Source organism: Cavia porcellus, unplaced genomic scaffold (genome assembly GCF_034190915.1).
Source record: "Cavia porcellus strain 051 isolate PalLab524CR breed Dunkin Hartley unplaced genomic scaffold, mCavPor4.1 scaffold_23, whole genome shotgun sequence".
Lineage (NCBI taxonomy): Eukaryota > Metazoa > Chordata > Mammalia > Rodentia > Caviidae > Cavia > Cavia porcellus.
This window is the reverse complement of record NW_026947506.1, coordinates 186,537-210,834: the sequence shown is the minus strand read 5'-3', so window position 1 is coordinate 210,834 and position 24,298 is coordinate 186,537. Positions and strand designations below refer to the sequence as shown.

General features: G+C 41.4%; 1 protein-coding gene across 1 annotated transcript; it reads right to left on the bottom strand.

Annotated features, from left to right (window-relative positions):
- Window positions 1-5,306: 5,306 nt before the first annotated feature.
- On the bottom strand, window positions 5,307-24,199 carry Dydc2 (DPY30 domain containing 2). The gene is made up of 4 exons (XM_013148637.3): window positions 24,042-24,199; window positions 18,972-19,127; window positions 18,526-18,648; window positions 5,307-7,233 (listed from the first exon to the last, which is right to left on the bottom strand). The coding sequence occupies exons 1-4, from the start codon at window positions 24,168-24,170 to the stop codon at window positions 7,078-7,080; spliced, it is 564 nt and encodes a 187-aa protein (XP_013004091.2). The 5' UTR covers window positions 24,171-24,199; the 3' UTR covers window positions 5,307-7,077.
- Window positions 24,200-24,298: the final 99 nt, after the last annotated feature.

The window sequence follows — 24,298 nt, the reverse complement described above, 5'->3', positions numbered from 1 at the left end:
TGCTCCATGAACAATCTCTCAGTTAATTAAGACATTTCAGTACTAGAGCCCATGTTTTCAAACTTTTTAAAGAGCTTTTGGAGGTTGGTAAAGGCATCTACTTAACACTTCTGCATGAGTCTCTGGGGTTTCTCCCTGCTTTTCTTCTCCTGAAGTTTGTTTTTCTCTTGCTTCATGTTCAACCACGTGTCCACCAGGCCACTGACTTTTTGGCTCGGTTATAACCTTGTGGGATCATTGCATTTAGGCGGTTTGTCATTAACCATTGCCAGCCTTTGGTAGGAACCAGCCTTCTTCCTCACGTTCAGAAGTAATGGATACTCATTAGAGAGATGCATTATCACAGAACGCATAAGTGAAAGCCATTGTTGCCCAGTCTTTACCACCACAACACTATGAGTCATACTTTGGTGCTCATTCTTCCAAATATTTGTCATTACCTTAGCATATTGTCAATATTATTCTTTATTAACATTTTGTCTTTGAAAATTGAATATTTCTATATAATCTGTAACAAATTCTCTTAAAATGAGATATAATTCACAGCTACAAAATCCGTATCATTTAAAGTATATAATTCAGCAGTTTTAAGTATATTGACAAAGTTTTACAGGATGATTGCTGTGGCAAATCAGAACCAGGAAAGGGACAACACCTGAAGAGGTTTGAAGGCAGCGTACAGCTTTATTAATACTGGTAGACCTAGCTGGGATTGTTTCCAAAAGAGCCAGGTCCTGCTCTCTGCTGTCTGGGGTTTTTATGGACTTTTACTGGCAGGAAGTACAGCAGCAGAACACGTAGGTTTTTGATAGGGCAGGGCAGTCCCGTGACTTTGGGAAACTGGCGGGTCTAATGGGAAACAGAAACTTACAGTGCCCAAGATGTGGACGTGGATGAAGAACCAGGAAGTGAATTGCAGGCATCTTTGAACCACAAGTAAAGAGGCTGTATGACATGGGGCAAACTGGAAAATATGAGTAGAATAAAAGGGGCCTGCCTGCTTTATTACCACTGCCTGAGGACCGTTTTATCATCCTGAACACCAAGTGCATCACCACCACAGCCACTCTGCACCCCGGCAGCTGGTAAGGCCCATCTGCGTGGATTTGCCTACTGTAAATGTCTTATGTAAATGGATGGAGTCTTTTGCATTTGCTTCTTTCACTTAGCATGTTTTCAAGCTTCATTAATATTACCTACTTTAACAGTTTAAAAATTGTTTTCAATCATTTGATTTCTTTTGAGATAGTCCAGGTTGACCTCTAACTCTTGATCTTCCTGCCTCAGCCTCCCAAATTCTGGGTTTACACACATGCCACTATGCCTCATTCTCATCAAGTACTTCTTTTAAATGGGTGAATAATATTGCACTGTATGAATATTCCACATTTCACTTATCTATTCACTGACTGTCATACATCTGCATATTCCTGCCTTTTGGCTATATGAATAATGCTGCTATGAATAATCCTGTAAAGTTTTGTGCGACTGTGTGTATATATAGCTAAGCATGAAATATATACCTACATATGAAATAGTGGCTCTCACAACAGCTTTTCAGCTTCTCAGGGTAGCAATTCAACTGTTTTCCAAAGCAGCTACAATATTTATATAATTTTTCCATATCTTCACAAATATACTTTTGCTGTCTAACTTTTTGGGTAGAGCCATTTGATGGGTGTAATAGTATTTTCATGTGGTACTGATTCACAGTCCCCTGTTACCAAGGATGTGAGAATCTTTCAAAAGGTATTATAGTTTAGGTCATTTTAGACCTAAATTCCCTCTAAGTTCTCCTGTGTTTAGATCTGGAGCTTTCAGTGGGGCTGTAACTTCATTGGGGGATGAATGCCTTGATGAGGCTAGAACTCTAGGAGGCATTCTGGAAGGAAGTGGGAACTCAGAGGGGTCCTTGTTGAAGGAAATGTGGCCCTGTCTTAGCTCTTTCCGCTTTCTCCCGGGTCATTTCCATCTGCCTTTTCTTCTAGGTGGGCTTCCGCAGCCGGAGAAGCTCTGTGCTAGCATAGCCTTCTGCCACAAGGCTTGGCTTTATCTCAGGCTAATGCTGAAAACTGTAAATACATATAATTTTTGATGTCATTGAGTGGCTTTACAGGTGTGAAAAAATACAGTGAATTCTCTGAGTGCCGGCCAGCAAAAAGGCAAATTGTAGAAACATTACAGTGCATCTTCTTGATCTGCCGTAGCCACTAGATCTGTTACTGTGCCACTCCTGGGTCTTCCCCAAGACACAGTGGCCACAGGAGGCAGGTGCTTTAGTTGGTTTAGGGCAACTGTGCAACTAAAGACACTCATGAAAGAGGACTCCAGAGCTGCTTCAGAAACAATGGATGAGCATGTTCAAAGCAAGGGGGAATATTCTGAAGATTGGTGGTGATGTGTCTTCAACTGTAACAAATTCTAAAAAAAAGTTTAAAATACCATGTTTTGCGATCATATCTTTGAATTGAATTTTTCTATCTTTGAAGATGGAATATCTCTGTTTAGTCCCTTCGTTTGATTCAAATCTTACAGTTTTCATAGGTAATATATTCATATGTATTTACACTTGTAAGTATGTATTTTAGATTTATCCTGAAATATTTCTTGTTTTTCATTTCAGATTCCACTTGTTCATTGCGTGTACACAGGACAGTGATTGACTCTTGTACTGCAGTCCTGCCCTGTAACCCTGCTGTTATTACTTATTGGTTTGTTCATATTTCTTACATAGACAATCATGAGGTTTAAACAGAGACAATTGTACCTCTTTCTCTCCAATCAATGCATCTTTATATTCATTTTTGTCTTATGTACTAGCTGTGATTTCCACTATAATGTTGGAAAAGGTGATCAGAGGGGACATTGTTGCTTTATCATTTTAGTGGAGAAAATGCTAGTTTTTTAATCATTAAGAATGATGTTAGCTATAGGCTTTTTTAAAATCAATATTCTTTATCAATTTGAGGAAGGTATTCTCCAATCCTAGTTTACTGAGAGTTTTTATCATGGGTGAAGGGGTATTAGATTTGTCAAATCTTTTTGCTTCTATTGAAATGATCAGGTGACTTTTTTTAGCTTGTTTATTTGATGAAAAGATGAGCTGATTTTCAAATGTGGAGCCAGCCTTTCCTACCAAAAATCAGCCCCATAATTCTTTTTGAGTATTTTAAAATCCTCTTGCCTTTGCCAGCGACTCTGGAAAGTCTGGCTATAAACCACCCTACATGGTACAAATTGTAAGTATAAATTACTTAGCCCCTGAGTACTTTACAACAGAGTTCAGTGCTCAAAGGCAGTTTCCCTGGCCTGCCCTCTGCTATAGAGCTACATCCTGTGAACAGGGCTCCTGCTCGGAACTACCTCCTACCAAATACAACCCATGACAGTTTCCTCTCTGTGAGGGTCTCAAGCTCTTCTCTGGCCAGTTTGGGATGACCTCTTGCTCTTCCGCAAAGCCTATTATATAAGTGATAAGTCTCATACCTTCCTGGTGTGTGGACATAATGCCCTCTCTAGTAAAATCCAAGTCTAAAGCCATTCAGATCTATTCCTTTAACATGTCTCTGACCTAAGATTTAATTATTTCCACTAATAACCCATTAGAGTTAATTTTTTAAAGGAAAATATTCTTGAAACTTAGGCAGAAAATAAAGCAAATTGCATTTCCATTACCATTGTAATCACCTGAAGTGAGGAATCAGCTTTGCAAATTATAGCATTTCATTATCTTGTCCAACAAATGTTTTCCTCCTAACACTGCCACATATTTTTACAAAGAGAAAATGATCACTTATAAAAGAAGCTACCAATAAACCCAAATTAGAAGGTGTAGTACAGTGGCTAACACAGTGACTTTTAAAGGCAGGTAATTTTGTCCTTAAATAAAATGACCAGTTGTCTTGGTTTTTCCTAGGACTGTCCTGGATTTTAACTCTGAAAGTATTTCCCGGAAAACTGAGTGCCAGGTAGACTGGAATATTGGTCATCTTTCATTTTTAATGTCAGGGGACATTTCTGGTTGTTACTACTTGGGTGTGTGAGTTTTACCAGTGTTCAAGGAGCAGAGTCTCTGGATGCTACCAAACATCTTATAATAGACTCTGTCACAGTGAAGAAGGTCCAAAAATGTCAGTGGTGCCAGGGTTGAGAAATGCTAGTCTAGCTCTTTGCTACTTAGTTCTTTGGACACTGTAATTCTGTTGACATTTCCAAGAACACTGGTAGAGGTATAGGTTCAGGCCCTGCCCCAGATACAGTAAAAGAATTGGCCAGCCAGCTGCCCAAGTCCCGAGCAGAGTTGAGCACACACCACAGCTTGAGAATCACTGTTCCAGGGCCTTTGCTGTTCACGCACTCTGAGGGCCAGCACACACTCAGGAAAGTCCACAGGCTCATTGGCTCTGGTTAATTGCAAATACAGGTTTCCCAGTGAGACATGGTGTCAGCACTTGGCCACCAGCAGCCTCTCTTTCAGGCTGATTGTTCTACTCCAGGTCTGAAAGCATCCTTGATCTCTGAGAAGGACCACACAGCAAGTTTGTGATACTCACAGTGGGCAACCGGGCTGTACAGCCAAGTGGGAAGGAGCAATGGGACACTAGGCTGGAGGTTAAGGAAATGTTTCTATCCCTAACATGTGTACACACACATAGCTATAACCATAGACTATCTGACAGAATCCTATACAATCAGGAGTTAAAAACAATGAAAGAAACAATTGATAAAAAATACAAATTTTTGCATTTTTGCCTAATACTCTTTTTGGAAGAGGGTTGAAATAGGGTTTCACTATGCATTCAAGGTGATCTTGAACTATATTGCCCAGGCTGGTCCTGAACTCATGGCGAGCCTCTCGCCTCAGCCTCCTGAGTGCTAGGATTACAGACATGTACCACCATGAAACATTCACTGAGTTATTTTGCTACATCCCAAGCCCTTTTTATATTGTATTTTGTGACAGGGTCTTATTGAATTGGTAAATTGTTTTGAGAGGGAACAAACTTGTGATCCTTCTGCCCCAGCCTTCTAGAGCGCTGGGATTACAGGTATACATGCCCACACCCACTATTCGCTCTCCTGACACCTTCTCCTCCCTGGCGCTCCCCTTCTCTTCTCTCTCTCTCCACCTCCCTTGACTCTCTCCTCTTCTTTCCTTCCCCACTCCATGCTGTCTTGCTATGTGGTCCAGGCTACCATTGGAGTCCAGGGATCAAGAGACCGCCTGTGCTAGAGTCCCCAGTAGTTTTGACTACAGGTATGTGCCATTGTGTGTGGGTTAGCACTCATATAATTCTTTATGAATGTCACTCATTCTCAGTTCAGTCTTTAGTTTATGGACAACTACATGACAATTCAACAATATATAATCCAGAATTACAAAGTCAGTGAAAAATGTAATTTAAGAATCATCAGAAGCAGAGTTGGCTGGATTGATGGTGTTTATCTCAGTAGCAGCCAAGACAGCAGAGGGCAGATGCTGCTGACCCTTGGGGTAACTGAGCTGCCAGCACAGTTCCTATACCCATGCTCCCTTGATGTAAGGTCCCTGCTTCAGTCTCTCCATCTTTCAAGGAAGGGAAGGGAGCCAGAGTGGCCCAGCAGAGATCCTAGCATGCAGAGGCCTGCCACTGCCTTTCAGCTGATGCCTATTTATGTGGCTCATCACAGCCCATATATCAAGTTGCATCGTTCCACAGGTGGTCTCCTCCCAGCGTCTTCTCATCATTGCTCATGGGGGGATTCCTCCACGGCATGGTCCTCATCAACTCTGGCCACTGACTGCCTCCCAGTTCCTACAGTACCCTTTCACAGTATATCTCTGATGCAGCTTACTACTTTCTGAAGAGTCGTGTGTACAGTAGAAAGAATTCTAAGATGGTCCTTGAAGCTCTCGCCTCTTCTTACACATCCTGTGTATAATACCTTCCTGCTGCGTTTGTGCACAACTGTTCTATTCATAGGTGCCCCATACTCAGCATGTCCACACACGCTCCTCCTCCTTTATGTTGCAGGAAAAGTCACCCTATACTCCATGGTACTTGAGCCAGAAACCTGACCACCCTCATGGATTTCCCACACTCCTAACTCTTAGTATCTTCACTTAATCAATGACCCATTTTTCTTCAGTTTTCTTCTTATTTATTCCACACATCGCACGAGTGTGGTGGTCAAATGCAGACTGACAGTCTATGTGGTCCATACACAGTGTGGAATATGGCTCAGCCTTAAAAAGGAAGAAAACCCTGGCACGTGATACAATGTGGATGAACATTATACTAAATAACATAAGTTACAAAAAGATAAATACTGTATGACTCCACTTATATGAGATACTCAGGATAGTATAGAAACAGAAAAGCAGAATGGCCATTTCTAGAGTACAGGCAGAGGATGAAATAGGGAGTTATTACTTAATAGGCTTGAGATTTTAGCTTTGTAAGATGGAAAGTTTTTGGCAGCGATTGTTGATGGTTAACAACTATATGATTGCACGTAATATACTGAACTGAAACTCAAGAATGGGAGAAAGAGTACATTTTATATTATGTGTATTTTATCATAGTAGAAAAACATAAAGATAGTGATTAACAGTTAAAAAAAACTACCTACTATTAGTGACATAGGAAGTCTCCAGGACATGTGCAAATATCTCAAGAGGCCTGATTACAAAAAGCAGCTGATATTAAGGCACGAGCTCATGGGATGCGTTTTACCGTGTAATCTAAAAAATCAAAATAATAAAACAAGTCTCATCAGTTTTGTCACTTGTTTTGATCCTTATTGTGAATTGATTTAATCCTACAACTAGTGCAACTTTTGTCATGATTTTGGGATTTCCTGGCTAGCAGACCAGTCCTTGGGCTGGAGAGAACCTTCTGACACCCCTTTTCACAGACCCTCAAGTCTTGGTGTAGGCAAGAGCTCATCTTGTTAATCATTTTCTTGGCTTGCAGAATTAATAGAAATCCTTCAAATTCTCTCCATTCTGATCCTCTAGGGAGGGGATTTGGAGCGAGGAGGCATTTGAAGAGTAACTTCGGGAGGAAATGTCTTCTGTGGTGTGTCAAAGGTCTGCTAAGTCTGGCTGGCTGACTCTGAAGGAGAACTCCGTTGAGGCACTGTTGGAATCCTATCAAAAGTATCTGGCAAGGATTCTTGTTCCAAGGCCCCCTTCTCAAAAGGTTTTTTGTTATCCTGCATGATTGTGGCCTTCTCTGTGGAAATCTGTTCCTAAACAGAAAAAAAAAGTTATTCAGGAGTGAATGAACACATTACTGCTAGTACTGCCCTACTACTGACTAGGGACAGAACTGAAACAAACATACTGATAAGCCATGAAACCAAACATGCTAAGACCAAAGTGATTCACCAACAATTTAACTTCCTTCTAGAACATACTCAATATCTTCTAAAGTAAAATAGTATAATCTAGACAACCCAACAAAATATATCTACCATGTTCAGTATACAAGAAAAACTTACTGGATATGTGAAAAAGTAGGGAAATATTGAGTCATAAGCTAGAGAAAAAGCATTCAATAGAAAGAGACCTGGGAATGAATGACATAGGTAGGGTTAGCAGACAAGGATTTGAAACATCCATAAAATATTTTCAAAAATTTAAGAGGGAAAAATGGACATAATTATTGAAAGTTAGGGTATATCAGCAGAAAAATGCAAGTTATATGAAAAAGAACTAGATAGAAATTACAGAACTGAAGAGAAAAAATACCTTTAAAAATTTCATGGACAGATAGGTCTGCAGAGGAGGAGCTGGGCAGATCTGGGGTGCCCTCACTGGCCTCTCTGCGTGTCTGGAGGACTCTGGATTTCTGCACCCAGACTGCTGGAGTTCCCTCAGGCTTCCAGGTACAGTGAAGGAGACAGGTGGGATTGAGGCTTCCACATCAGCCTCCCCATTCCCGGCTTCATTTGGAGACCTGCTGAGCTCCCGATAGGTGGGCTGGCCCACACTACCAGCCTAGCCCAGCCTGTTTAGCTGCCGCGCCTGGCCATAGGTCTGCAGAGGAGGAGCTGGGCAGATCTGGGGTGCCCTCACTGGCCTCTCTGCGTGTCTGGAGGACTCTGGATTTCTGCGCCCAGACTGCTGGAGTTCCCTCAGGCTTCCAGGTGCAGTGAAGGAGAGAGGTGGGTTTGAGGCTTCCACATCAGCCTCCCCATTCCCGGCTTCATTTGGAGACCTGCTGAGCTCCCGATAGGTGGGCTGGCCCACACTACCAGCCTAGCCCAGCCTGTTTAGCTGCCGCGCCTGGCCATAGGTCTGCAGAGGAGGAGCTGGGCAGATCTGGGGTGCCCTCACTGGCCTCCCTGCGTGTCTGGAGGACTCTGGATATCTGCGCCCAGACTGCTGGAGTTCCCTCAGGCTTCCAGGTGCAGTGAAGGAGAGAGGTGGGTTTGAGGCTTCCACATCAGCCTCCCCATTCCCGGCTTCATTTGGAGACCTGCTGAGCTCCCGATAGGTGGGCTGGCCCACACTACCAGCCTAGCCCAGCCTGTTTAGCTGCCGCGCCTGGCCATAGGTCTGCAGAGGAGGAGCTGGGCAGATCTGGGGTGCCCTCACTGGCCTCTCTGCGTGTCTGGAGGACTCTGGATTTCTGCGCCCAGACTGCTGGAGTTCCCTCAGGCTTCCAGGTGCAGTGAAGGAGACAGGTGGGTTTGAGGCTTCCACATCAGCCTCCCCATTCCCGGCTTCATTTGGAGACCTGCTGAGCTCCCGATAGGTGGGCTGGCCCACACTACCAGCCTAGCCCAGCCTGTTTAGCTGCCGCGCCTGGCCATAGGTCTGCAGAGGAGGAGCTGGGCAGATCTGGGGTGCCCTCACTGGCCTCTCTGCGTGTCTGGAGGACTCTGGATATCTCTGCAACCAGGGAGGGTCCACAGGTTCCTGAAGCACTGCGGCCTGTGGTGAGTACCCTAACCTGGCTGCGATTGAAGAACTGTGGAGCTTCCAAGGGGCAGGTGGGCGCACAGTGTCCCTGAGGCCCAGCTTGTCTGGAACTGCGGAGTTCTGAGCAAGGCAGAGGAGGGCCACTGGTTCTGTAGGCCTAATGGCTTGGAGTAGCGCGGCGCCAGAGTCTCAGTAGCTCCAAACATAGAAGGGGATTTTCAACAGATCCTGAGGAAGCTTTCAAATAACACTTGAAACACAGAAATATAGGAAAATGACAAAACGAAAGACCAAAGTACAACCTCAAACCTCCAGCCCATCTCAAGAAACCCTAGGAGCAATGTATATAGAAGAAAATATATCCCATCCACCTCATATATCGGACACAATAGCCACTGAAATTGACAAGCAACTCCAGGAAGCTTTAAAGAAATTCAAACTCGAAATAATCTCCCAGATAAAAGAAGAAATGATAAAAGAAATGAAAGAGACTCTAAATATATCTAAAGAAAACACAGATAAAAAATTGGAGGAACTAAACAAAAAGATAGAATCCCTAGACGAGCAATATAAGAAACAAACAGAATACCTAATGCAGATGCACAGAGATATACAGGAAATAAAAAACTCCACTGAAAGCTGTAAAAACCGCCTTAATGAAAGTGAAGATAGAATTTCAGACCTTGAAGACAGGATTGCAGCTAGTGAACAGGAAAGGAAAGATCTTTTGAAAATAACAAGGAACCAGGAAACAACAATTCAACAACTGCAAGACGATGCAAAGAAGAATAACATAAGAATGATAGGGATTAATTAAAGAGAGGGAGACAACATGAAGGATGTCAGGAGGATATTTAGAGAAGTAATAGCTGAAAATTTCCCAAGCATGAGATCAGAAACTGACATCAGGATCAGTGAAGCATATAGAACTCCAAACAGTCATAACCAAAATAAAACTACACCCAGACATATAATAATCACCATCCCAGAAATCCAACACAAGAATAGATTATTAAAAGCTGTCAGAGAGAAAAGACAAATCACTTATAAAGGAAAACCTATCAGAATCACAGCAGACTTCTCAGCACAAACGATAAAGTCAAGAAGAGCATGGAGTGAAGTATTCCAGATCCTAAAGCAAAATGATTTCCAACCAAGACTGATATATCCTGCAAAACTATCATTCAAAATAGATGGTGAAATACGATACTTCCATGACAAAGAACAGCTGAAGAACTTCATGAACACCAAACCAACCCTGCAAAAAATATTGAAAGACAGTTTAGATACACAAAGGAAAAAACCACTAAGCAAAGCAAATAATTAAACAGAACCGAAAGATAAAGATGCAACAGCGGAGAGATAACATTCCTACAATTAACCAGCATTTAACAGTAATAACCATTAATGTAAACGGTCTCAATGCACCAATCAAAAGAAACAGACTAGCAGAATGGATCAAAAAACAAAATCCAACCATATGCTGTTTACAGGAAACCCATCTAACCCAGAAAGATACTCACAGACTGAAAGTCAAAGGATGGAAAACAATTCTTCATGCAGCAGGAATCCAAAAAAAGGCAGGAGTAGCCATTCTGTTTGCAGACAATGTGAACTTTAAACCAACAATGACCATAAAGGACAAAGAAGGTCACTACATACTCGTAAGGGGAAAACTCCAAGAGGAAGAGATAACTATCTTAAATATATACGCACCAAACTCCAGAGCACCCAGTTATATAAAACAATTATTAACAGAAATGAAAACTCAAATTATCAGTAACACAATTGTAACAGGAGACCTTAATACACCACTGACACCAAGGGACAGATCAACCAGACAGAAAATGAGCAAAGAAATAACAGAACTGAATCACACCTGTGAACAAATGGGTTTGATAGACATATACAGAATGTTCCACCCAACAACATCAGAATACACATTCTTCTCAGCAGTACATGGATCATTTTCTAAAATAGACCATATATTAGCTCACAGAACATATTTAAGCAAATGCAAAAGAGTTGAAATCATCCCTTGCATATTATCGGATCATAGCGCTCTGAAATTAGAAATTAATGACAAAGGATACTGCAAAAATTCCGCAAACACATGGAAACTAAATAACACACTCTTGAGTAATCAGTGGGTCACAGAAGACATTAAAGAAGAAATTAAACAATACCTAAAAGAAAATGAAAATGCAGATACAACTTACCGGAATCTGTGGGATGCAATGAAAGCTGTTCTGAGAGGAAAATTTATTGCACTGAGTTCCCACATCAGGAAAACAGAACGAATACAAATAAATAACTTGATGCTACACCTCAAACAGCTAGAAAAAGAAGAGCAAGTCAAGCCCAAAGCCAAAAGAAGAGAGGAAATTATAAAAATCAGAGCAGAAATCAAAGCAATAGAGACTAAGAAAACAATCCAAAGAATCAACGAATCAAAGAGTTGGTTCTTTGAAAGAATAAATAAAATCGATAAGCCCCTAGCCAACCTTATTAAAAAAAGGAAAGAAAAAGCTCAAATTCATGCAATAAGAAATGAAAAAGGAGAAATCACTACAGACCCAATAGAAATACAGAGGATCATCAACACCTATTTCGAAAACCTCTACTCTCAAAAGTTTGATAACACAGAAGAAATAGACAAATTCTTAGAAGCATATGAAGTACCAAAGCTAGATCAAGAGGATATAAAACTGTTGAATAACCCAATCTCTGCTAATGAAATTGAGAATGTAATTGGGTCCTTGCCCACCAAGAAGAGCCCAGGCCCAGATGGATTCACCGCAGAATTCTACAAGAAATATAAAGAGGACCTAATGCCGACACTCCTCAAACTATTCAATGAAATTGAAAGGGAAGCAATCCTTCCTAAGTCATTCCTGGAAGCAAATATTACTCTAGTACCAAAACCTGAGAAAGACCCAACTATAAAAGAGAACTATAGACCGATCTCCCTAATGAACACAGATGCAAAAATCCTCAATAAAATATTGGCAAATAGGATCCAGCAAATCATCAAGAAGATTATACACCATGACCAAGTGGGATTCATCCCAGGAATGCAAGGATGGTTCAACATACGCAAATCAATAAATGTAATCCACCATATCAATAAAGCCAAAAATAAGAATCACATGATCATCTCTATAGATGCAGAAAAAGCCTTCGATAAGGTCCAACACTTATTCATGATAAGAACTTTACAGAAAATTGGAATAAATGGTCTTTACCTCAATATAATAAAGGCCATTTATGACAAACCAACAGCCAGCATCATACTAAATGGCCAAAAATTGAAAGCCTTTACTTTAAAATCGGGTACAAGACAAGGATGTCCTTTATCACCACTCCTATTTAATATAGTACTGGAAGTACTAGCCAGAGCAATTAGGCAAGAAAGAGAAATAAAAGGGGTAAAGATAGGAAAAGAAGAAGTTAAATTATCATTGTTTGCAGATGACATGATACTCTACATAGAAGACCCCCTAAACTCCATTGAAATACTCTTAGATACAATAAATAAATTCAGTAATGTGGCTGGATACAAAATCAATACTCAGAAATCAATAGCATTCCTATACATGAACAACAAAATTACAGAGAGGGAAATAAGAGAAACTGGACTATTCACATTAGCAAGCAAAAAAATGAAATATTTAGGAATTACTCTTACGAAAGAAGTGAAAGACTTATACAGTGAAAATTATAATACACTGAAAAAGGAAATTGAAGATGATCTCAGAAAATGGAAAGACATCCCTTGCTCATGGATAGGAAGAACAAACATTGTGAAAATGGCCATTCTCCCAAAACTGTTATACAGATTCAATGCAATCCCATTAGAAATACCATCAACATACCTTATAGATCTAGAGAAATCACTCCTAAATTTCATCTGGAACCAGAAGAGACCTAGAATCGCAAAGGCAATTCTAAGCAGCAAAGACAAAGCAGGAGGCATCACAATCCCTGACTTGAAGTTATACTACAAAGCAACAGTAGTAAAATCAACATGGTATTGGAATCAAAACAGAGCTGAAGATCAGTGGAATAGATTAGAAGATACAACCACAACTACGAACACACTCAACCACCTTATTTTTGATAAAGGAGCCAAGCAGGTTCACTGGAAGAACGACAGTCTCTTTAATAAATGGTGCTGGAAAAACTGGCTCTCCATTTGCCGAAAACTAAAGCTAGACCCATGTCTATCACCATGTACTAAATTAAAATCTAAATGGGTCAAAGATCTGAATATTAAAACAGAAACACTAAATCTATTGGAAGACAAAATAGGTAGAAACCTTGGAGACATAGGAGTAGGTAAAGAATTCATGAACAGTACTCAAACCGCACGGGAAATACTTCCCAGAATCAATAACTGGGACCACTTCTTATTAAAAAGTTTCTGCATGTCAAAAGAAATCTCCAGCATAGTGAAAAGAAAACCCACAAACTGGGAAAAGATTTTAGTGAACTCTCTCTCAGACAAGGGCCTCTTGTCTAAAACATATAAAGAATTAAAGAAACTCAGACCTCCGAAATTCAAAGATCCAATCCAAAAATGGGCATCTGAGATGAATATGCAATTCTCAGATGAAGAAATGCAAATGGTAAATAAATACATGAAAAAATGCTCATCATCATTGGTCATTAGAGAAATGCAAATTAAAACCACACTGAGATACCATCTCACTCCTGAAAGAATGGCCAGGATCAAGAAAACCAACAACAAATGCTGGAGAGGCTGTGGGGAAAAAGGAACTCTCCTGCACTGCTGGTGGGAGTGTAGACTGGTACAGCCTTTGTGGAGATCTGTCTGGAGATTTCTCAAAAAGTTGGGACTGGAAATCCCATTTATTCCAGCTATTCCACTTCTAGGCATATTCTCAGAAGAACTGAAAGCATCATACCACAGTGATATATGTGCACCTATGTTTATAGCAGCACAATTTGTAATCGCCAGATCTTGGAAACAACCCAAGTGCCCATCAACTGAGGAATGGATAAAAAAGTTGTGGTATTTCTATACAATGGAGTATTATTCAGCTATAAAGAAGGATCACATTGAGATATTTATCAATAAATGTGCGCAGCTTGAGACCATACTCATTAGTGAAATAAATCAATCTCGCATGTGTGAATACCGAATAGTTTCCCTAATGTAAATAATGATTCAAATATATAAAAATATGTGGTAATCATGATTCCCCATTAGGTGGCCTTGAAGCCTTATAAAGTTTTCACTCATTAATTAGAAAGTCTTTATTCTGGGCTTCTTGATATGAAAATATTTGAAGCTAGAGTATATGAAGTTTTACCCAAATATTTCAAGGAAAAAGACACTATGGTAACTACTATTAAGTCAGGTTATAAGGTGGTGAAGTACTAGGTTGTTGAAACAGTCATGCTGTGACCTCTATTGTTATATTGTTATGTCCTGTTTTATCTCAATCTCCCCCTTATTGTTTCAAAAAAAAATTAGTTATTTCTTATGTTTGTCTTAATTAAAGAAAAAATTCAAAAAAAATTAGGATATATAAATAGTAACTCTTTTCGATTTCCTATTAACTTGTTTTGAAGTCCTGTAGTACTCCCACGATCTTGTTTTGACTGATTAGACTCTGTTCCATTCTATATGATAGTATCAAGTTTGAAGACATAGGCAACTACTTTGAAGACAATAAGATTCACTAAGATACCCATTCTGGTTTGACTATTGTCTTCTTTGGAAGTCCTGTAATGTTTACAATGCCTAAGTTTTATTGGTCTTGTTCTCTACTGTTTTGTCCAACTTTATAATATCTAATAAGATAGACAATTCTTTTTAAGGAAACAAGGGACAACGTTGATAACCATTGTTGATAAACTTGTACTCTGTTCTACACCATGTGCTATGTTTATCCTTGGTATTGACTGACAGCTTTGTTTTGCCGTATTTGACTGTATTCTTCCCCCCCCCCCAAGAAAGTAATAAGCACTAAGGAGTAATAAAATCCAAGATGTGTAAATTTTGTTGTAAAAAAGAGAGGGGAAAAAAAAAGAAAAAGAAAAAGAGCTCTAACGGATATAACAGCAAGTGTGTTTGGGGGTGTTAAATAGCTGACTTTATCAATGTTTTTGGAACATTGAAGACAGCTGTTTGCAATCTCCCTGTTTGAATGTCCACCTTGTATTCTTTGATACTGTGATTTGAGGAACTATTTTCAAGAAAATAGTGTGTAATCTACTAGCAGGTAATTTCTTACTGTTAATGTTTTTTTGTTTTGTTTTGTTTTGTTTTGTAGTTCTGTATTGCGTGTACCCTTACGCCGCTTTGGTTTGTTTTGTGTTTTTCTCTTTTTCCTCTTAAATAAAAAAAAATTTCCCATTAAAGTGGGAAAAAAAATTTCATGGACATTCCTATGTACAATATTGGATATTATGAAAAAAAAAAAAAAAAAAGAAAACCTGAATGCAGACCAATAGCGGTTATGTAAAATGAGGTACAGAGGGAAAAAGGAGATGGACAAAAGGCTCAGTGACCTATGAAACAATGTCAGCAGTCTAATGCATGTGCCATTAGAGTCCCTGGCTAAGATAGGCATCCTTGGAAATTTATGCTGCACTGAACACATCCATCGCAGAGCTGCCTGTGCCCCACAGGACCATTTCATGGTGGTCCTAAGCCACACAGACAGCCCTGCGAAGCACTGCCCGCATTGTCCAGAGGACATTGCTAGTTTCACAATGTTGAGTTGATGCAGCAGACACTTGTACTGCTTTGAAAATATATTCTAAAACGTCTGTGGGATCCAAATCCCCACAAACAGTAAGGAATTGCTCTCTGCCTTAGAAATAAAATTATGATTTACTCACTCAAAGCTCCTTTAGTTAATGAACAGAAATCAATACAAGACAGCCTCTGCCAGCTCTCTTCTAGGTTGGACTCAAATGATACCTCCTCCTTGAAGCTCTTTTGAGTCCTGCAGTTGAACATGATGCCAACTACACCTAGCACTCTGTCTCTATTTCCTTTCATTTCACTTGTCTCTGTCTTTCTTTCCTTTTTCTTTTTCTTTTACACCGTGCACTATTTTTGTTCTCTCTTTTTTTTGAGACAGGGTCTTGCTCTATAGTTCAGGCTAGCCTTCACTTCATGTTGTAGCCCAGGCTGGCCTCCAACTTGCAGCAATCTTCCTGCCTTGGCCTCCAGAGTACTGGCATTACAGGCAAGTGCCACCACTCCCGGTTTGTTTCTGCTCTTTAGACGTGGTCAGTAGACTAGTAGTATTCAATCTGGGGCACCCACAGACTTGCTAAGGTGAAAGCAAAGAACAACCTTGCAAAGCATGGAGTATGTGCAAATAAACCAAGTGATGAAACCAGGTTGGGGCCTGTTTGAAACCAGGGATTTGAATTCTAGAGACAACATGTGAATGTGATCAATAGCAGGGAAGAGTTTATAACGCATCTTGCATAAACCAGAAACTAGAACTTAAGACTCTTGTATGATTTGATGTACCATTACCTCTTTGCCTTTTATCTAGCTCTTTCAAATTTACTTGGAAATTAACTCACCTTGATGAAGTGGCTCTCCCTCCCCAGGCAAGCAATTTATCTGGCTTTGTTTTAACTCACTCCTGGATTGTCTTGTTTCTTTCTAACACAAGGAATCAGTTTCTATAACCATAGCTTGCATGTGCCTCTTGTCTAATATTGAGAACTTGAGCATACTTTAGGAGAAATGCTGGCTTTCATTTTGTCATCCTTTACAATGGCCTTTGCGTCACACTGGCAAAAGAATTACATACCTAGCCAGGCATGGTAGGACCTGCTGCCTAGAATCTTGGGAAGCCTAGGACACGAGGATCACAAATTTGAGCCCAGTCTGGGCAACTTAGTGAGACCCTGTCTCAAAATAAAAAATAAAAAGTGGGCTGGGACGTAGTGAAGGCCCTGGTGTTAAACCCCAGAACATTAAGAGAGAAAGAGAGAGGGAGAAGGGATACCTTTTACTTACCTAAAATTTCTTTTTTTTTCGCATTCCTGGGGATTGAACACAGAACCTTCACACCACCTCCATCCCCAGGTCGTTTCTCTCTCTTCTTCCCTCGCCTCCTCTCCTCTCCTCTCCCCTCCTCTCCTCTCCTCTTCTCTCTTCCCCTCCCCTCCTCTTCTCTTCTCTCTCTCTCTCCTCCCCCCCACCTCTCTCTGACACAGGGTCTTGCAAAGTAACCAAGATGTCTAGGCTACGTTCAAGCTTGAAATCATCTCTCTGCAGCCTCCTGGGCTGTCTCTCCTAACCCCACATTTCCCTCCAGCTACTTAGTTTACAGTAACATGTGTACCCAGTTCATCTAAATCTTGCTAAGGGATATTGGTATAGGTGCTACAAGGTGCAAGACAAAGGAACCATATAAAATACTGGTGTAAGCAAAGTTTGCTTTAAAAAAAAGTTACCATAAGTGAGGGTGGGATTTTGAAGTCATTCCACACTTGTATGTTTCTGTTAGCAATGACAGAAATGATCAGAGTGGGCAGAGAGGTGGTATAAGGTTTGCTTAATGATCCTCACTTCAACATTCTCTAAGTAGTTGCTCAAAGAATGGATCCTTGACAGAATATCCTTTGACAATTGTCAAAAGTATAAACTATCTTCATCTTGATTTCACCTTTTTATAAAATATGCAGCCTTAAAAATGTATCAACTGTCTATGAGGATATTGAGAATAAATGTAACTGAGCTTAACAGTTCTATGTTTTCAAAACTGGCTTTGGAAGCAAAAATTAGTGAACTGAATAGGACTGCATTGAAGATTTGAATGCACAGTGCTAATGAAGAAAAGATCAGATATCAAGCCCAACACTCTAATTAAATGATTTTTCTAATCAGGGATCATATACTTTGTGGAAAAGCATAAAATGGCAAAATACTTCTTTTTTAGAAGATTAAAGAAAAGATCATGGGAGACAAAAGACTGATGAAAAAATAGTTGTTTCTAACTATTTTAGTCTGTTACTACAATAGCATACAGGAGTCGTCTGACGCTTCATAATAAGTATACAAGTAATATGAAATAAAATACATATTTGAAGTTAAACTAGTAACAACCATACTTAGTTTCTGAAAAATACTGAATAATTTTTTGAAAAGGACTAAAGAACTTTACATTATAAAACATTTACTTTAGATGAACAAAGTTAAAAGAAGAATCTGGCCCACGTTTGAGGTGCACACCTTAATCCCAGGTGCTTGGGAGACTGAGGCAGGAGGACCACAAGTTAGAGGCCAGCCTGAGCAAGTTAGCTTGGCCTTGTCTCAAAAACAAAGTTTGCTGGAGATGTAGCTTTGTGACACAATGTCTCTGGGTTCAACCCCTAGTACTGAAAAAATAATATGAATTTTCAAGCCAGTATTATGCATGGTAGTTCCTGAAATCTAAAATGAACCTGGTCTTCTAATATGTCCCTTTTTTCTTTCACAAGAAATGTAAGATTGGTTTTGAGGTAAACGTGTGACTGTTCAGGGAAATGGGCAAAGGGAGCTCCAAGTGTCCTGTCCAGGCTGCCGTGGGTCCCTGGGCCGATCACGGGGCCCTGTGAATCCCACCTTTTACCTTGTGACACTCTGCATATTTCTGTTGTATCTGACACTCTTCTTGTTTCAGAATTTCCATCATTTCCTTTTCCTTCAGGCTACAGTGATATTCTTCATGTAGCTGGATCTTCTCTTGCCTATCCTGGGGTGATGCCACAGCACAATGCAGTCAGCAGATAAAAGCCTTAGCACCTGAAGCACAGACCTGAGACCCTTAAGCCTATCAAACTTCCTCCTGGAGCTAGCATTAGCCTAGTGGGAGCTCCACCAACGCCACCACCCACCTCATTTGCTCTGCTTTTAGCCCTAAGACTGTCCACACTCCTGAGACAGTTAGGCCTGTGTAATCTCTGTGAAGTAGATGAACCATAAAACTCTACAAGCCAGCTCCAGGTTTCTGCCTTGGATTTCAAATTACTCCTAGGAAGCTGAGCCCTCTCCACACAGACTGGATCACAAACACACCTTTTCTTTGTCTGTTGCAATTTTTCTGTAATGATAAAGCCAGTGAGCCAGATATTCTATTGGATCACTGGGCTGAACTTTTGCTATCTCTGCCAATGCCTGGGTCAGGCTATTTCCAAAGCACCTTTTCAAGTAATCAGATTCCATCTTGGAGTCCTATGAAATAGCAAAAGAGAGAGCATATTTTATAAATGTAATCTGAGTTTTCAAAACAATGCATTATAATGAAGTTTGATTTCTTTCAGGATAAATATAAATGTATCTAGTGTCCATCTATGTTAGTTAGCATGTCATTACTATGATAAAGTATGAGATAATCAACTGATAAGGAAGAAGCATTTACTTGGCTCATGGTTTTAGTCCATGGTTGCTTGGACCTGTTGTGAAGTAAGACATCTTGGTGGGGAACATATGAAGCTTTCCTCATGGTGGCTTTGAAGCAGAAAGAGAGGAAGGGGCCAGAGTCCCACAGTCTCCTTCAAGGGTACACACACAGTGACCTTACTTTTATTCACTAGACCTCATCTTTTAAAGGTTCAGCCAGCTCCCAATAGTGTCACAGGCAGGTGTTTAAGTGTTTAGCACATGACCTTTGGGAAATATTTAAGATCTAAACCATAATATTCTGCCCCAGCTCCCAAAGGCTCATGTCTATCTCACAATGTAACATTTATTCAGTTCAACTTCAAAAGTCCCCAAACAGTGTTAACATAGCTTACAAGTCTTAAGTGTCCTCTGATAATTAGGGAAAATATTAGCTGTGAGCCCCTATAAAAATCAAAAGACCATGTATTCTGGTTTACCTCTAAAATACTTTATGTATGCCTCCAAAAATCTCATGTGCTTGGAAGGTGAGTGGATCACGGGGTGCTAAACTCATCTGTGGAGTGAATCCATGGGTGAGTTCACAGCTGAATGTGAGGAGGCGGGTTGGAGGACCACTGGAAGCGTTACATAGAGGGTATATTCTGGGCCTCCACTCCTCCCCTCTCGCTCTGCTTCCTGCCTAACAAGGGTTGGGCACCTTTTCCTCTGCTGTGTCCCTCTGCCGTCCTGTTTCTGCCTTGGAGCCTGCTGATCATGCACCAAAACTGTGAACCAAAACAAACCTTTCCTCCTTCAAGTTGTGGGTTTTAGGTATTGGGTCTCAGCAGCTGGTGATTAAAATATCAAGATACAATGGTATAGGGTAACTATTCCCATTCTAAAAAAGAGGAATAAGAAGATAATAAGGAGAAATCAGGCCAAAACAAAACTGAAATCCAGCAGGGAAAACTTTAAATCCGGTAGCTCTAAGTCCCAGTATCGGGGGCACACAGTGGCATGATGTGAGCTACAACAAGGGGCTTGGGCAACTTTTTGGCCTTGCTGGCTGCAGCCCACATGGCCTACATGGCCTCTCCTTTGGGTTAGCTCTACTTACCGCATTCTACATCCTTAGCATCTCTTAACTTCCTTGGGCCTCCACTGTAGCTTCAACATCACTCTCAAGGTTCACACATTGCCCTGTTGGGGCTACTCATAGGGACTCCAATTCTGCCACACATTTTGGCCTTTCAGGCATTTCTTTTAAATCTGAATGAGTTTTCATGACCCTACAACTCTTGCACTCTACATCCCTATAAAGCCCATATCATGTGGATGATACTGAAGTCAGCTGCCAGCTCAAGCAGTAGCTGGGCCTGGCTGGACCATGGCTGCAGTGACCTCTGAATGGATGGATGGATGGATGTAGGGAAATAAATTCATAGAAAACTATTTCCTGGGTAGATCTGTAATAGCCAACCACCTCAAGGTTTGAGCTTGCTACAGAAGGAACAAACCTTAAAGCATCTTTCTTATTCTCCCTATGCAAAACACTTGAGTTTTTTGTTTTTTAAGCAGCATTAAATTCTTTAATGACCACATTGTTCTTGGACATAACTTTATTCAGGATTTTCTGCAAGTTTTTCTAATATTTCTGCTTTGCTTTTTGCTCCTGATTCTTAGTATAAATCTGGCTAAAACCAGCCAGAAGTATATAGGCCACGGCCTCAATACTCTGCTGCTCGGAAGTAATCTCTGCCAGATAAATTAGCTCATCACCTTTAAATACTGGCTTATACAAAGTTTAAGGGATTAAGACAGAATATAAACCAGTTCTTTGCCAGAATGTAACATGCCTGGTCTCTAATCCAATTCCCAGTATAGTTCCATTCCAATCTGAAATCTCACAAGCCTGGGACTTACTCCCATCATTCCTGTCAGCATTCTGGACTTCCGAGCACTTACTAGAACTGCTGCTCATTGTTCTGCTTACACCATCCCAAGCTTTTTTAGCCTCCTCCTCCAAATGTTTCTATATTCCTCCTGAAAACCAGTTCCAAAGGCATCTGAACCATATTGTCAAGGATAATCACAACAATTACCTTATTTCTTGGAATCAATTTTCTGTTGTAGCCTCCTTTGTATCACTGTGACAAATCCCTGGGACAAATCAATTTAAAAGAGGAAATACGTGTTTTTGGTTCATGGTTTCAGAGGTTTCTGTCCATGGTTCCACTGCTTTGGATGTGTGATGAAGATTCTAGCATGGTGCTAAATGTGGTGGACTTAAAGTCCTTTGACTTGGAACCACCTCTTCAAGGTCTCACCATCTCTCAGTACTGCCACAGGTGGTGACCTCACCTTTTACCACATGGTCTTTGGGAGACTTTGAGTTCCACGCCATAATGCTACCCTTGTTAAAAGAACTAATGAATACATACTTTCCAATCATGCTTACATTCAAATGAACTTTTCTCTAAAGCTCTTCAGTTAGATTAGGTACAACAGACCTAGGGCTCATCAGGTATGAAAGGAGAGTGGTGCTTCAGGATTGGGGTGGCCAATGTCTCTATCTTCTCCACCCATTTGTAGCCTTGAAAAGGCAGAAAGTGACTGAACAGGTGTGCTCTAAACATCCATCTAAGTGCTATTATGAGATTGGAAACTATAGTCTATAACGTAGGTAAGATTTTACTAAGGACCATGGAAACGCTCTAGATAAGACAGAGAAGGGAAATGCTGTGCCCTGCAGCTACTGCTAACACAGTATTTCACTCTAGTGCTTAAGTAAGAAGCTACTTAGAATGTGTTGGTGCCCCAAGACTTGTTATTAATCAAATTTCAAGAGAAAGGTAATGTGGTCCAAATTAGAATGTGAAGGTAGGAGTGACAATAATGTAGAGCACTAGGAACATGGACTCCAAGATCAACCGAGTTCCAGTCCTGGTAAGCTGCCAATTACAGCTTTGTGATCTTCGGCAAGTTCCTCAGGCTTTCTGAATCTTGGTTTAAATAGATGAGGAATAACTCACTGATGAAGGAAAACTTGACTATGTGCCTCATAATAATTAGATGACTAGTAGAGATAATAAAAAGCTGAAACTGAGCAAGGACTCAGTCTACTGGTTAGTATGGCACCTCCTGATCCAGTCCTCTTGCAAACACAGATTTCTAAGAGACATTTTGGGTCTAAACTGTAATACTGTGGTGGCCTTTGTGCAGGAGGTGGTTCTGCTAGAATCTTGCAACAGTTCTTGTTACCAGGCACAAGTGGAGGAGAATCCCTCCTTCATAAGCTCACAGCTTCATTCATAGACTGACTGTTAGGACTTGGCCTTAGGGACTCCATTTTAATTGTAACAACTCTCACAGATTATATCTCATGAAACACAATACATATTCATGAATGCATATGAAAACTGTAAGTAAATAAATGGGGAAAAAGACATAGTTCATATGTCTCAGTTTCTTCCTAGTGACGAAGGAAAATAAAAAAAAATTACAGTGGAAAAATTAGACAAACAAAACCTTGGCCAAGTGATCAAATTAGATATCATCAATGAAGGACACAGTGATGTCACATGCCTCCTGATGGAATTTCCTTCATATGCACTATAACATCTTTCTGTACAAATGCAAAATTAGATCTAATTAAAACATCAAACAAAGCCAATCTGAGAATGTCTGCAACTGATTTGTACTCTTCCAAATGTCAAGATTATGAAAAAAATAAGAAAGATGACTAAGCAGCCTGTTATGGCTTGTATCCAAGCCTCCCCCCTCCCCAACTTCATGTGGTCATAGGGGGAACTCTTCAGAGGTGGCTGGGTTTAGGATGTGTTGCTGAGATTAAGGATGCGGATCCCTGGGTGTGGTCGGTACCACATAAAAGGCTGTAGCCTGGATAGGGTAACAGGAAAAGGCAGGCTGCCTTCTGCCTGCCTTACCATGAACTGTTGCTTCTCCATGATGCTGCTCTTCTACCTTGCCTTGGAGCCAGCTGACTATGGACTGAACCTGAGCTAAATACATCTTTCCTCCTTTAACTTCGGGTGTCAGGTATTTTGTGTCAGCAATGAGAAAAATAACCAAGACACAGCCATACAAATACATTTAGCACAGGAAGGTGTAGAATCCCACAGGGCCCAAACTATAGGCAGGTACAGACCTACTTTGCCTTTATTCCCATAAAGCATCCTTCCAGAGAGCAGAAGGGTCAGTTTTGAGTCTCCAGGGCTTGTCCCCTCACTGACTTACTGGTCAACTGCTCTGCTGCTTAGGTGTGACCAGCCTGGTCAGCATAAAGCACCTTCTCTAAAGGGCTCACGCCTAAATGCGACCCCCAGGCAAGCCGATCTGGGCTGAAGATCTGCCACAAAGACCAGCGGGGCGGTGCAGAGGCAGGCGTCAGAGGGAGGTTCCTTTACGCGCTGCTCCCACCTCCTCGGCGCTAGAGGGAGCAGGGAGAGGAGTACGTCGGTTTGAGGGCTTTCCCGAGTTCCCAAGGGTCTGCTAACCAGGTGCTGTCTGATATCGACCTTGCGCGCAGCAGGCAGGTCGATGAGCACCCGTGGTTTTCGCGCACCTGTACCCCATGGGACGTCCGGCTCGCACTTGTTGGCCTAGCCAGGGCTCTGCTGCTTCCGCCCCGCGGTCCGCACCCGGCCCTTGGCGTCTCCGAGGTTTATGGAGGCCTCATCCGGGAGCACCGCGGGGCCGGTTAGACGGAACGACCAGGGGCAGAACCTGCACCAGGGAACCTACCAAGGAGTTTGGGGACCTGGGCGGGCGCTGAGCACGAGGCGGAAATCCGCGGCCAGGCTCGGCGCTCCCACCGTTCCCGCCAGCCGCCGCCAGCCAGGCTCCGCTGTCCTCCCGTGCGCTCCCGACCATGCGCCCCGCGCCCCGCGCCCCAGGCAGCCCGGAGCTTACCGTCCTGGGGCCTTCCAAAGCACGCGCTGCCGTTGCCTAGCAGCAGACGCGCTAGCCCTGGGGAGCTGCGCGTGCGTCTGGGCGTGCTC

Excerpts from the sequence above, each read along its gene's own strand:
- Dydc2 (XM_013148637.3), bottom strand. The coding sequence starts at position 24,170 with ATGGTCGGGAGCGCACGGGAGGACAGCGGAGCCTGGCTGGCGGCGGCT. Across the intron at positions 18,649-18,971 it reads TTGCAACAGACAAAGAAAAG|GATAGGCAAGAGAAGATCCA; the intron begins GTGTGTTTGTGA and ends GCATCACCCCAG. Across the intron at positions 7,234-18,525 it reads AATATGCAGAGTGTCACAAG|GAACAGATTTCCACAGAGAA; the intron begins GTAAAAGGTGGG and ends TTTTCTGTTTAG.